The sequence below is a fragment of the Peromyscus maniculatus genome, chromosome 23, assembly GCF_049852395.1.
Source record: "Peromyscus maniculatus bairdii isolate BWxNUB_F1_BW_parent chromosome 23, HU_Pman_BW_mat_3.1, whole genome shotgun sequence".
NCBI classification, from domain to species: Eukaryota; Metazoa; Chordata; class Mammalia; order Rodentia; family Cricetidae; genus Peromyscus; species Peromyscus maniculatus.
In genome coordinates, this window is record NC_134874.1 from 16926432 (window position 1) to 16939763 (window position 13332).

Below are 13332 nucleotides of genomic sequence, written 5' to 3' on the forward strand. Positions count from 1 at the left end.
ACCTTCATTTTTGGAGAACACCTCCTGAAGGGTTGAGGAAAAGGGGCACCCAGCCTGCAGCCCACTCTCACAGGATTCCAGAAGAGGGCATACGGAGGAGAGGGTGGAGCAATGGTTCCAGGGATGGGCAAAAGAGAAACACAGAGAGCAGCTGGCTGGGGTGTGGAGGAGTGCCTCCCAAGAGCCCTGTGGTCAAGGGGTGGTCTCGGGGGGTGCTGCTGGATTGGGGGAGTGTTTAAAAAGTGGGGTCTATGCCGGGTAGTGGTGGTGCACGCCTTTAATCCCAGCAGTCAGGAGGCAGAGGCAGCCGGATCTCTGCGAGTTCGAGGCCAGCCTGGTCTACAGGCTAGCTCCAGCACAGCCAAGACCCTGTCTCAAAAAACAGACAGACAAAGTGGGATCCAATGGTTAAGGGTGACCTTGAGAGGGGTTGTGGGATCCCAGGCTCCTCCCCAGCTTCATCTTTGCTTCCCAGCCCCGAGCTGAGCATCTTGCTCACTCCTAGGCTTATCAGAAACACTAACCTGGCTGAACCAGGGCCTTGTGTAAACCAAGCAGCAAATGCCGCACCGCTCAGCCACCCCCCACACACACACACACAGAACACTGCTGGCCACAGGTTCAAAAGCCACAGGGACAATGAGTCCCTGTCCTGAAAGCTCAAACCTGAGAGGGGAACTCACTGTCTCCTTTCTCTCTGGGTCACAGATACTTGTATGTCTATGGGTATGTTTACATGTGTACGTGTACGTGTGTGTGTGTGTGCACACACGCGCGCGCGTGTGTGGGTGCGGGGTGTGGATTCATGTATGTATGTTGTAAGTCAGACACTGACACTGGATTTCTTTTTCAATCATACTCCACATTATTTTTTGAGACGGGGTCTCTCCGTGAATCTGGAGCTCATCCATCCTGCCAGGCTGGATGGCTTTCCAGCCCTCTCCTGCCTCCATCTCAGCAGTTCTGGCTTCCTAGGCACACCCTGCTTCTGAGTTCTGGGGATCTGAACCCAGGTCCTCTCGCTAATGGTGAATACTTTACTGACCGAGCCTCTCCCCAGCCCTGAGCCGTCTCAATCATCTCCGTCACAGACAGAGGCTGGGTTGAAGATGTTTTCTCTAAATCTGCAATCCTATCTGGGGTCTGGGCCATATAACTCAGGGGCAGACCACTTACCTAGTGTATGCGAGGCTCTGGGTTCTATTATAAGCAGCACACACACACACACACACACACACACACACACACACACACACACACACACAAATAAATGGGCTGGAGAGACGGTTCAATGGTGAAGAACACTTACTGCTCTTCTAGAAGACTTAGGTTCAATTCCCAGCACCCACTTTTTTGGGCAGCTCACAACCACCTATAACACAAGCTCCAGGTGATCTGACGCCCTCTTCTGGCCCCCACAAGCACCGGCACACACGATGCCCACACAGATACACCTAACTTAAAAAAATAGTAATACATTTTCTAAAATAACCAAGCTCTGCTTTGGAAAGTTACCCCACGGGCCGCAGGCACCCAGGCACAGACTCTGCTCAGCCCATCATGGCTCTGTTCACACCGGGCACAGAGCGTCGTTGTCCGTGTTAGCTGGAGAGGCAGAGGGCTCAAAGGTCAGCCCAGTGAGTCCCCAGGCCAAGGTCACCTCCAGCGTGGCCAGAATGGAACACTGGCTAGTGTGCCAATTTGGGAATGGACTCAAGAGGCCCACCGTGTCTTCCCAGGCCACAGTCGGGACCCTGGGATGGTGGAGCCCGAGCTACAAGACCCCAGCATGCCTCTGAGGCAGGGGAGTTGGAGATCGGTAGACTGAGAGGGAACTGCGCCCAGCAGTTAAAGGTCCAGGTTCCAGGAGACCCCAGCCCTCCGGCTCCACTTCACAGCTCCCCTGAGAACTTGACCTTTTCCTAACATCACCTCTCACCACCACCATCACGACTGAGTCCCCAGCAACCACCCACTCACAGCCCCTCTGGGATCTGCAGAAGCCTATGGCACCCATGAAACCGTCAAGGCAGCCAGGCAACGTGTTTGCACTCTTGGACGCCAGCTGGGGGCGCTGTTGGGGGAGACGGAAGACCCTTCAAGGTGCAAATCCGCATGCAACCGAAATCCAAAATAAATCCTTCCTCCCCCGCAAGCCACCTCTGACAAGAAAAACACCTGAGCCATCGGACACCAAGGGCCAGGCACTTGAGGTGCACACCCAGGAGCTACCTGAGTGGACCCTAAATCATCTTAGAGGCAGATTCTCCTGTTCAGGAGGTAGGGCGTGCCCACGCAAGCATTACCTGCAGGCCTCGGGGCTGAAGAATTCCAGCGAGGACTCGGGTGTCATGAATGGGGCCCACATCTGCCCAGAAGTCCCGTTGATCATGTTGCACTGTTCCGAATGCCAATAGTTGATCTGTGGGAGGACAGGACAAGATGCAGCCTCGAGGGACAGCCCAGGCCTGCAACTCATACATGCCCCGGTGCAGACATATCATATCCAACCCCTGGCACAGAACAGGCTGTGTAGACAGAGCATGCAGCCCAGCTTCCTGCTCCCCACAGAGGGGCCTGAACACACAGCATTGTCGGGGACTCAGTTAAGTCATCTGTACAATGGGCGTATTGCCCGCATCTTCCTGTGCCCTCCCCCAGCAGAAGTCAACATATACAAGGTGTGGCTCAGTGGTAGAGCACCTGCCTAAAATCCCCCAGTGAGGGGTTGGGAGTGTGGCTCAGTGGTAGAGCACCTGCCTAGAATCCCCCAGTGAGGGGCTGGGGTGTGGCTCAGTGTAGAGCACCTGCCTAGAATCCCCCAGTGAGGAGCTGGGGTGTGGCTCAGTGGTAGCAGCCGTACCTAGAATGCCCCAGTGAGGGCCTAAGGGCATGGCTCAATGGCAGAGCCCCTGTAGAGGATGCACAGGGGCTGGGCTCCATCTTCAGACACTGGCAAACATAACAATACAAAAACACAATATACACAAAGATGTCCTGAGCAGAAGAGCCAGCTGCAAAACAGCCCACACAGGATTTGTGTGTATTCAAAGAAGGAAGGAAAACACATTTCTCTGGATACACAGAGGCGGGGTGGTTGGTCAACGGCCAGGAAGCTGGGTCCCGCAAAGAGTGCTGGGGGGGTTTCCGGGCGGGCACGGACAAGGTGCTGGGCCTCCATTGTCTTATCTTTATGGGAATGTCTTCCTGTCTGCCTGGTCAACGAAAACTCAGGAACAGAAGAGTGAGGAGTTCCCAGCAGAAGCACTCAAGGGACAGTTCCTGGACCTGGGAGGTCCTCGGGTGACCCCGACGCCCTCTCCAGAGCACTTACCATCCCCTAAGGCTTGTCCCCAACCTAGTCCCTGCTTCAGGGGTTGGGGACTGTCTCCGCTCCTGCTCACCTTGCTGAGCCCGTTCCATTTGTCCACCAGGTGGATCCTGCTGAAGTTCTGGACGCCCGTGAACACAGTGAAGAGCCCAGAATCCGTGTTGTTCATCTGCAGGCAAGACAGGGAACGGTACCCTTAGCCCTAGGTTGGGGGCAGGAGACCTGGACACAGGCACAAGCCCACCTGTCCTTCCGCTGTAGACAGGTCCCCTCACTGCCGTACTGACTCAGTGATGAGGACAGGACCCCTGCAGGGCCTTGCACATGCTGCCGGGCAACTGCTTGTCCACTGAACCATCCATTACCCCCAGCCCTCTCTTTTTTTTTTTTTTTTTTAACTTCACATTTTGAGACAGGGTCTCACTAAGTTGTCCAGGCTGGTTTTGAACCTGCCATCCTCCTGCCTCATATTCCCATGTACAGAGAGGACAAGCCTACTCCATCAGGCCCAGCAGCTAATAAAGAAAAAAAAAAAAAAGGCATTTAAGTGGGGAGTGGTACCATACACCTTTAATCCCAACACTCAGGAGGCAGAGGCAGGCAGATCTCCGTGAGTTCGGGGCCAGCCTGGTCTACATAGTGAGTTCTAGGATCGCCAGAGCTACATAGAGAGACCTTGTCTCAAAACAAACAAACAAGCAAACCAGAAAGAAGAAAGAAAGGAAGGAAGGAAGGAAGGAAGGGAGGGAGGGAGGGAGGGAGGGAGGGAGGGAGGGAGGGAGGAAGGAAGGGAAGAAAGAATTTAATACAAATTCCCCAGGGAAAGAGTGCCATGGAAGGGTCTAGAAGCTCAACAGAAGGGCCAGCAATGGTAGAATGGATCAGAGGTCACAGAAGCAACAGATGTCAATCTCAGATCAGCTAAGCAGAACGGCTGGGGAGCAGAGCTTGATGGAGTGTGCTCTGCTCCTGTCTCCTTGCCTGTCCCCTCAGGAGCCCCACCCAGGACCCCCAACCTCAGCTGCAAGGAGAAGAGAGAGGGATAGGGGTCTGTATGGGTGGGTGGGTGGGTGGGTAGGAGGTGGTGGGAAGGGCAGGTGCAGGAGCAGGGCTTTACCCAGGGCTCCTGACTGTAAAAGTGCTACCATTTGGGCATTCAGCATCTTGTTACATGTTCACCCCACAGGATCCTCACCTATCACTGGGAGACGCGGTGCCTTATCCATAGTCTGCTCTCCACAAGACTGTATGTATTTCTATTTTATGTGTATGAGTCTTTTTGCCTACATGTTTTATCTGTGTCCCACATGCATACAGAGCCAAAGAAAGCCAGAAGAGGGCATCAGATACCCTGGAATTGGAGCTACAGATGGCTGTGAGCCACCATGTGGGTGCCGGGAATTGAACTAGAGTCTTCTTGAAGAGCAACCAGTCCTTTTAACCGCTGAGCAATAAATTTCATCTAAGCTCCGTATAACAGGTCCTGGAGGTGTGGGTGACTGGGTCATGTCACTGACCCTCACTGCAATCCTACCTCATCAGCAGATTCCCTCGAAGAAAGCTGAGCCAGAGCAGGGGTCAGAGGTCAGATCTTAGCTCAGGTTACTTAAGGTCAAGATGGAGACTAGGCAGGCACCTCTGAGTCATACTGATGGGACATCTGAGGTATGCTTCTCGAGAACTCAGTCCTCCACCTCCTCCAGCAAAGCCTCTAATTTTCTAAGCTAACCCCCAGTCACACATCCCTTGAACCAGATCAAGCCACCCCTGAATGCAACACTGGTGTTTTCTGTTATATGAGCTGATAATTTCCTGACTTTGCTTAAACCGGTTTGCGTTAGGGCCTTCCCCCCAACAGCCGGCTTTCACAACTGTTTATGTGGATGGAAGACACTTACCTCAACAAACAGGCCGAACTTGCCCTTGATGGGGAACATGTCTGGGAAATATTTGTTGATCAAATTCACGAAGGGATCGTCATAGCCCCACAGGATCTCACCGACGGTCCGGTTCATAAAGGCACGCTGGCCCAGGGTGGCTAGCCCCAAGGTCATCATCAGCTTCAGGCCTGCGGGCTTGTTCTCCATCATTACTGAGCCACCCTGCAAAGCCAAGGACATGGGGCTAGGGAGATGGACGTGTCTCCCTTCCGCTACCTTCAACCAGGTATCAGGCAAGGAGTCCAGGCCCTCAGTGTGGACCCTTCTCTGGTCCTTGTTGACAGGGCCATATGTACTGAACATGCAAAGGGTTCAGACTAAGTGAACTCCAAGGCAGTCCCAAAGCTCAGGCCTGGCATTCAGAAGCCCTCCTCAGCCACTGTGACTGTAGAGCCACACCTGAGGCCTGGCAGGAGAAACTCTGCAGAGCTGGGGCATGCACCCTCAGAACAGTTGAGGCTGGGGCCAAGGTTAGGAGCAGGCCTGCCAGAGAGGATCCGGGTGCTCTGTTTATAACTAGGATGCGGACCCCACACTATCAGTAACAGGAGCCCAGGAACGGAACACATTGAGAAAGTCTCCCCAACCTCCTGCAGCCCCCTCTTCTAGGTTTTTTTAACACAAGGTCTCAAGATGTAGTCCAGGCTGATGCAGAACTCAGCATCCTCCTGCCTCAGTCTCTTCATGGGGATTCTACCCCACTTCTCATGTCTCCTCCCCACCTGGGAGTCCTGGGGCATCTGCTCCCATCCAGGGTCAAAGTGATCTGAGTGCAGTTGAGTTTGACAGGGTTTTTTTTTTGTTTGTTTGTTTTTTCAAGACAGGGTTTCTCTGTGTAGCTTTGCGCCTTTCCTGGAACTCACTTGGTAGCCCAGGCTGGCCTCGAACTCACAGAGATCAGCCTGGCTCTGCCTCCCGAGTGCTGGGATTAAAGGCGTGCGCCACCACTGCCCAGCAGTTTTTTTTTTCCTTTTTTTTCTTTAAATTTATTTATTTTATGTATATGAATGTTCTATCTGCATGTACAATTTTATGTCAGAAGAGGGCATCAGTTCCCACTACAGGTGGTTGTGAGCCACCACGTGGGTACTGGGAATTGAACTCAGAACCTCTGGAAGAACAGGCAGTGCTCTTAACCTCTGAGCCATCTCTCCAGCCCAAGTTTTACAGTTTTGTGTTGGCTTTCCTCTGCAGCATGCATCTGGGTCCAAGGTTTTTCCAAAGGCTGCTCAACCAAAAGTCACCTGTGCCTCCGGGGCGATGCATGGCTGAACTTTCCATGTGCTGCCCCCTCCTGCCCCGGCCCCCCTCACAGGTCCCCTTCATTATTAGTAATCAATGCAGGGTTCTTATTATGTTTATTGGCGGGGGTGGGGGAGCATGCCATAGCACATGTATGGAGGCCAAAGGACAACTTGTGGGAGTCATGTGGGTCCTGGAGAGGATCCAGCTCAGGTCACGAGGGTTACAGACAGGCATCTTTTTTTTTTTTTTTTTTTTTTTTTTTTTTAAATATTCTTTTTTTTTTTTTTTTTTTTTTTTTTTGTTTTTCGAGACAGGGTTTCTCTGAGTAGCTTTGCGCCTTTCCTGGAGCTCACTTGGTAGCCCAGGCTGGCCTCGAACTCACAGAGATCCGCCTGGCTCTGCCTCCCGAGTGCTGGGATTAAAGGCGTGCGCCACCACCGCCCGGCTGAGACAGGCATCTTTTACCCACTGACCCAGCCTGCTGGCCCAGCACGGGTTGTTGTTATGTTTTAATATACAAAAAAGGAGCCATGTGCAAGGTGTGGTGGCGCACACCTTTGATCCCAGCACTCAGGAGGCAGAGGCAGGCCGATCTCTGTGAGTTCAAAGCCAGCCTGGTCTACAGAGTGAGATCCAGGACAGCCAGGGCTGCACAGTGAGACTCTGTCTCAAGAGAATGATAACGATAATAAACAAAAACAAAAATTCTCCCTCCAGCCCCATCGGTCTTTGGGGATGCCAATGACAATAGACCTGGGGTTGGCAGGCAGGGAAGCTGAGGGGCAAAGCCAGCCAGCACCTAACTGGGGTTTTTGACAATTTCCTATGGCCAGGGGTAGGGAGGGGGAATCAAAAGAATCTTCCAGAAAGTATGAAAATCAGACCATGGGATCCGCCCCTGGCCTGGTGAGGCTGGCCCAATTGGTGCCTGGGACTTCGTCCATGGCAGGGGTGGGGGGTGGGGGGTGGGGGGTGGGTCCTCCTGACCCCTCTGTGTAAATGTCCTTCCTGATCTCACTCTTGCCTTCTCCCCAAGACAGCTGGGACTGCTCCGCATTGACCGGGTCCCAGCATGCACCGAGGCGGTTGACCCAGCAACTCCTAAGCCTGTACTCCATAAATAAATGTCTGCTCTCTCTGACTCCCACCTGCCCAGATCAGGTGACCCTGCCACACTGGTCCCCGGTGGCACTGCCGACCCTCAGGCTTCGTCAGGGACCACGATGGTGGTCCCAGAGTCTCAGGTGGGAAGTAAGGCAGTGAGAAGGATGGGGTGGTCACCGCGGGGACAGCGGGGGAGACAGCGGGGGAGACAGTGGGGTGGGCACGGGGCCACAGCCTCACCAGCACCAGAATGTTAGGCAGTACAATGTAGTCACTCTCCGAGCCTCGGGACCTGTCGGGCTGGAAATGGAGACTGCGACGCTCCACGAAGGACACTGTGTCGTTGTCGTGGAAGGTGATGTTGGCCTTGTGTCTGAATTCCCTGTGGGGAGACACTGGATCAGCTGGGTGTGTGAGGCCGCGTGGATGTTCCCATCAGCTCCCAGCACACCCTCACCCACCACAAGGTTCTCTGAACCCCTCTGGAGAGCACCCCAGGTCCCCACACACCCCCCTCCCACTTGACAACCAGCACCCAGCACCAAGCTGACATCCACCCAGCCAGCATTTACTGAGAGTTTACTACAGGGCCACACGCTAAACTAAGAGGCTCAAACTAACCATCTCACCTGGTCCTTGAACCCCCCCCCCCCCACGGTAGGTTTCTCCATCTCACAGATGGGAAAACAGCCCTGCAGAAGTAAAGCCCCTTGCCCAAGGGGAGAGGACCAGGCAGCCACTCTTAAGAGTCCATAGTTTCAACCATGAGAGCCCAGGATTGGGACATGTGCCACGGAATGCAAAAACCTCTGGGGCCTCAGTTTTCGCATCTGCAGGGTGGAACAATAACACTCCCACCCCAGCAGGTGGCTGCACCCACAGGAAACCAAGGAGAGAGTTGCTGGCAGGTAAGCCCCAGGCCCCGAAGTCCCATAAGCTGGCTTCCTCACTGTTCCCCAATGCCACCAATCTCCTGCCTCAGGACTTTTGCACTGCTCACCCCATTGTTCCAGGGCCACATGTTCCTTCCTGTCCAACCTTGAAGTCACAAGTCTCTTCACACAGGCCCACCCAGGCCACGTCAACTAAGACACAAGGCCCCTCCATGCTCTCTGTCCCCTCCCGGCTTGTGGCCCACTTCTTAGGTGCCATGCTAACTGGCTTCATTTCCACACCACTGTCTGACTTTCCGGACTCCATAGCAGCCATCTCTCCCCTTTTGTGCCCTCTGTGCCCCGCCCGCCCCCCCCCCCCATAAACACACATACACGGCGCATGTCAGCACTCAGCCCGGGCCCACAGCATCACTCCATCAAGAAATGGTCAGCCATGATGGCCTCCCTCTTCTGTGCCTGGCCCACCTCCGGAGCAATCTCCAAGGCTCAACACAGCAGACCCTCCTCCCCACCACCACAGCCCTCCCCGACCCCGCCTGGCCTCACCTGTAGACATAGGGTCCGCGCTCCCGCACCACCGGCTTCTCACCCTTTAGGACCTCGTTGGGGTTGACCACCTCGAAGAAGTAGACGGACAAGTAGAAAGGGACCGGGATCTCCTTCCACATCCCGAAGGACAGGCTGCTGGGGTCTATGCGGACGTTCTGCCGGGAGAGACAGAGAGAGGAGCATAAGGACGGGCTTGCTTCCCCACTACGGCTCACAACAGCTGCCCGAGACTGGCCTGTGTGCCAAGGGCCCCCAAGGCAAGTCAGGAAAAAGGTGGTTGTGGTGATCTGAAAGAGAATGGCCCCTACGGGCTTACATGTTTGCACACTTAGTCCGCAGTCGGTGAAGTGTTTGGAAGGATTAGGAGGTGTGGCCTTGTTGGAGGGGGTGTGGCCTTGTTGAAGGGGGTGTGGCCTTGGAGGAGGTGTGGCCTTGTTGAAGGGGGTGTGTTGCTAGGGGTGGACTTCGCGCTTTTAAAAGCTCACTCCAAAGCCAAGTGGTGGTGGCGCTCCTCTTTAATCCCAGCACTCTAGAGGGACAGGCAGGTGTATCTCTGTGAGTTCGAGGCCAACCTGGTCTACAGAGAGAGTTCCAGGACAGCCAGGATACACAGAAAACCCTGTCTCAAAAAACAAAACAAACAAACAAGCCCACTCCAGGCCCAGGGTAGTTCTCTCTCTGCCTGTGGATCAGGGTGTAAGGTCTCAGCTACTCCTGGAACACCATGCCCACGGTACTCGCTGCCATGCTCCCCGCCATGAGGATAACGGATTAGGCCTCTGAAAACTGTGAACAAGCCCCCCAGTTATGTATTTTCTTTTATAAGAGTTGTCTTGGTCATGGTATCTCTTCCTAGCCACACAGAACACTGGCTAAGACAGTGCTCCTCAGGGAATGTGCTCCTAGGACGGGAGCCCTGCACCAAAGCAGTTGTGACTGGTGACGTTGGCATGTCCATTCATCCTGTCACTCATTCATGAAGCTATTCATTCATTTTTTTCATTTACATTCATTCATTTTTTTTCATTTATTTTTGTTCATTCATTTCGCTTTTTCATTTTCATTCATCATTTCACTTGTTCCTTTACTAATCCTTTTGTTCCTTTATTCACTCATTAATTCCTTCCTTCCTTCCTTCATCCATTCACCAAGCATGTTGTCAGCAGCAACTCTTGACAGGTCAGGTCCCAGGAGTGGCAGAGAGCAGTGGGAATGAGACAGACTGTTCCCAGCCTTGTGGGGCTTTTACTGAACCAGGGAAACATGGGCTCTGTGCTTCGAGGGGAAGGAAGCCAGTGTCATAAGACATGTTCTTTTCGTTTTGTTTTGTTTTGTTTTCCAGAGACAGAGTTTCTCCGTGTAGCCCTGGCTGTCCTGGAACTCACTTTGTAGACCAGGCTGGCCTTGAACTCACAAAGATCCCCTTGCCTCTGCCTCCCAAGTGCTGGGATTAAAGGTGTGCACCTCCACCACCTGGCGTGGCTTGGATTCTTCACAGTCACCAGCTTCGAGGGACAAAACACACACACACACACACAAACACACACACACACACGCACACGCACACACACACACACACACGCACACGCGCGCGCACACACACACACAAAGCAGGGCTGGGGGCGTGTCTCAGTGCTTGCCTAGCACGCAGGCAGCGTGGGTTCGGTCCCTAGCCATACAAAGCAGACATGGCGGTACAGGGTTGTCATCCCAGCACTTGGGACGCTGAAGCAGGGAGATGGTAACTTTGAGGTCCAGCCTGAGATACGTGATGAATGAGACTCTGTCTCAAAACAAAACCACCAGCCGGGTGGTGGTAGTACATGCCTTTACTTCCAGCACTTGAGATGCAGAGGCAGGCAGATCTCTGTGAGTTCGAGGCCAGCCTGGCCTACAGAGAGAGATCCAGGGCAGGCACCAAAACTACACAGAGAAACCCTGTCTCGAAAACAAAAACAAAACAAAACCCACCAATTTTCTCAAAGGCTGGAAGGAAGAGGTGGCCTATTCCCTGACCTCTGACCTCTGCTTTCCATAAGAGCTAAGAGTCCCCACCCCCAGCTCATCATAGACAGGAATGTCCAAAGGCCAGGTCTCTGGCAGTTTATATCACCTCTGACTGTCTTTGAACTAGGCCTTCCAGGACAAGGACTACCATCCCGCTGTCCCCAAGCAGCCAGAAACAACAGGTAGAGACCCCAGAGGAGGTGGCAGGCCAGAGCTGGCAGGTCAGGGTGGACTCCAAGGCAGGGAGACACTGGGTCACACTCTCCCAGGCCTAGCTTACCTCTCTGGGCCTGGGTTTGTTCTTGAATACTACAAGGCTCCATCACTGAAACCACGGCTGGCTCTAGCCTGTCCTCCACAGGACTCAGGGAAAGTAAATCGTCAGCTCAGTATGAATCCCCACCTAGGAGAAGCCACGTCACACCTTCCTACAGTTGTGGCCACCTGTGGCCGACATTCAACCACAGCCTGAATTTCTGGCACACACAGAGAGGCATTTCGGGACCTTGGCGGCGGCGGCGGCGGCAGCCGGAGTGTCCCTGGGTGCCCTGTGCTAGGCTTTGCCCTCTGTCCTGCACTTTCCATTCCTGGCCAGCTACACAGCCCTTTGAGGCAGCGACAGTCATAGTCCCTTTTTTCCTGGTGACACAGGAGGTCTTGGCCGTGGACCAAACACAGCGTCCACCTCATGGGCCACCGGAAGGTTTAGGTAAGAGTTGACAGGGAACAGTGACTGGATCAGGCAGGCCTCTGGCGTCACACTGTCTCCTAGTGAAAAGTGACCCTTCCCGTTGTAACTACAGAATCACCTTTTTAATTTTTTTTTTCCAGTCAAAGGAGACCAGAGACACCAGGACCAGCTGACTAGATAACGGTCATGAAGCTCAAGGCGGAACACAGTTGATTCGGTCACGCTATCCATCCCCCTTCCCAAGGCCAAAGATCATAGCCCTAGGACACAGAGTCAGAGGAAGCGAAGGTGAGTCCGCTCAGGACCATGCTTCTTCCAAGGAACCCTCAGGCCAGCCAGACAGGTAGAAAGGCACCCAGGAGAGCACATTTGGGCTGTGTATTAAATACTACATTGAGGGATGGAGAGATGGGTCAGTGGGGAGATGAGGGCTCAATGCTTTTTGGGTGAGCATGACCAGAGGTCAATCCCTAGAACCCACGTAGGAAAGCTAGGCATAGTGGCACAAGCTTCTAATCTTATCCCTGGGAAGACAGAGACAGGTGAATCCCTGGGACTCACTGGCTTCCCAGCCTACTCACCAAGTACCAGGCAAATGAGAGACTCTGTTTCCAAACACAAGACATAGACATAGACACAGACTGACAGACAGACAGACAGACAGACAGACAGACACACACACACACACACACACACACACACACACACACACACACACGGATAATACTTCTCCCAGAGGTAAATAAGAAGCCTGATGTCAGGCATGGAGAACCACACCTTTAATCCCAGCACTCTGGAGGCAGAAGCAGGTGAATCTCTGAGTTCCAGGCCCTCCAGGGGTACATAGCGAGACCTTGTCTCAAAAAGAAACTAAATGGGGCTGGAGAGATGGCTCCGTGGTTAGGAGCACTGGCTGCTCTTCCAGAGAACCTGGGTTCAATTCCCAGCACCCACATGGCAGCTCACAACTGTTTGTAACTCCAGGATCGATCCAACACCCTCACACAGACACACATGTAGGCAAAACACATATGCACATAAAATAAAAATAAATAAATTAAAAAAAGATAGGCCCTTGGATACATTAGTGGCATGAATATTATGGGGGTAATAAACCACTTTCTGACTGGATGTAAAGGTTGCTCCTGGTACTATGAATCTGGCCAAGAACCAATGGCTGAGCGCTCACAGGTTCCAAGGGTAAATGTACTATTATTTTGCTAAATGGACATAGTATAAACTGGCCCCCATACTATGTGTATATGGGCCATAGTAATCAGATTCAGTGGGATACTTAAGAAAGAAAAAAAAAAAAGATAGAAAGCTGGATGTGGTGTCACACACCTTTACTCCCAGCACTCATGAAGCAGAGGCAGGAGAATCTCTTTGAGTTTGAGACGAGCCAGAGCTACATAGTGAGACCCTGTCTCAAAGGACAAGGAAAAAAAAAAAAAAAACATAAAGTTAAGAGGGGCCTGTAGAAGAATCCGGGAGAATTAGCAAGTCCAAACCATTGAAATACATTGTATGAATGCTGTAATTCTCAAAGAATAAATAAACGACACTATA

The 13332-nt window shown here is 53.0% G+C and overlaps 1 protein-coding gene across 2 annotated transcripts in view; it reads right to left on the minus strand.

Moving 5' to 3' along the window:
• Positions 1-13332, minus strand: part of Scarb1 (scavenger receptor class B member 1) — a 68091-nt gene that overhangs the window by 19314 nt on the left and 35445 nt on the right. For both annotated transcript variants that reach the window (XM_006970669.4, XM_006970668.4), the window contains exons 2-6: positions 9063-9220; positions 7861-8002; positions 5230-5433; positions 3405-3500; positions 2307-2422 (exon numbers count right to left, since the gene is read on the minus strand). In XM_006970669.4, coding sequence (XP_006970731.2) covers positions 2307-2422; positions 3405-3500; positions 5230-5433; positions 7861-8002; positions 9063-9220 — 716 coding nt within the window. The remainder of the gene's footprint in view (positions 1-2306; positions 2423-3404; positions 3501-5229; positions 5434-7860; positions 8003-9062; positions 9221-13332) is intronic.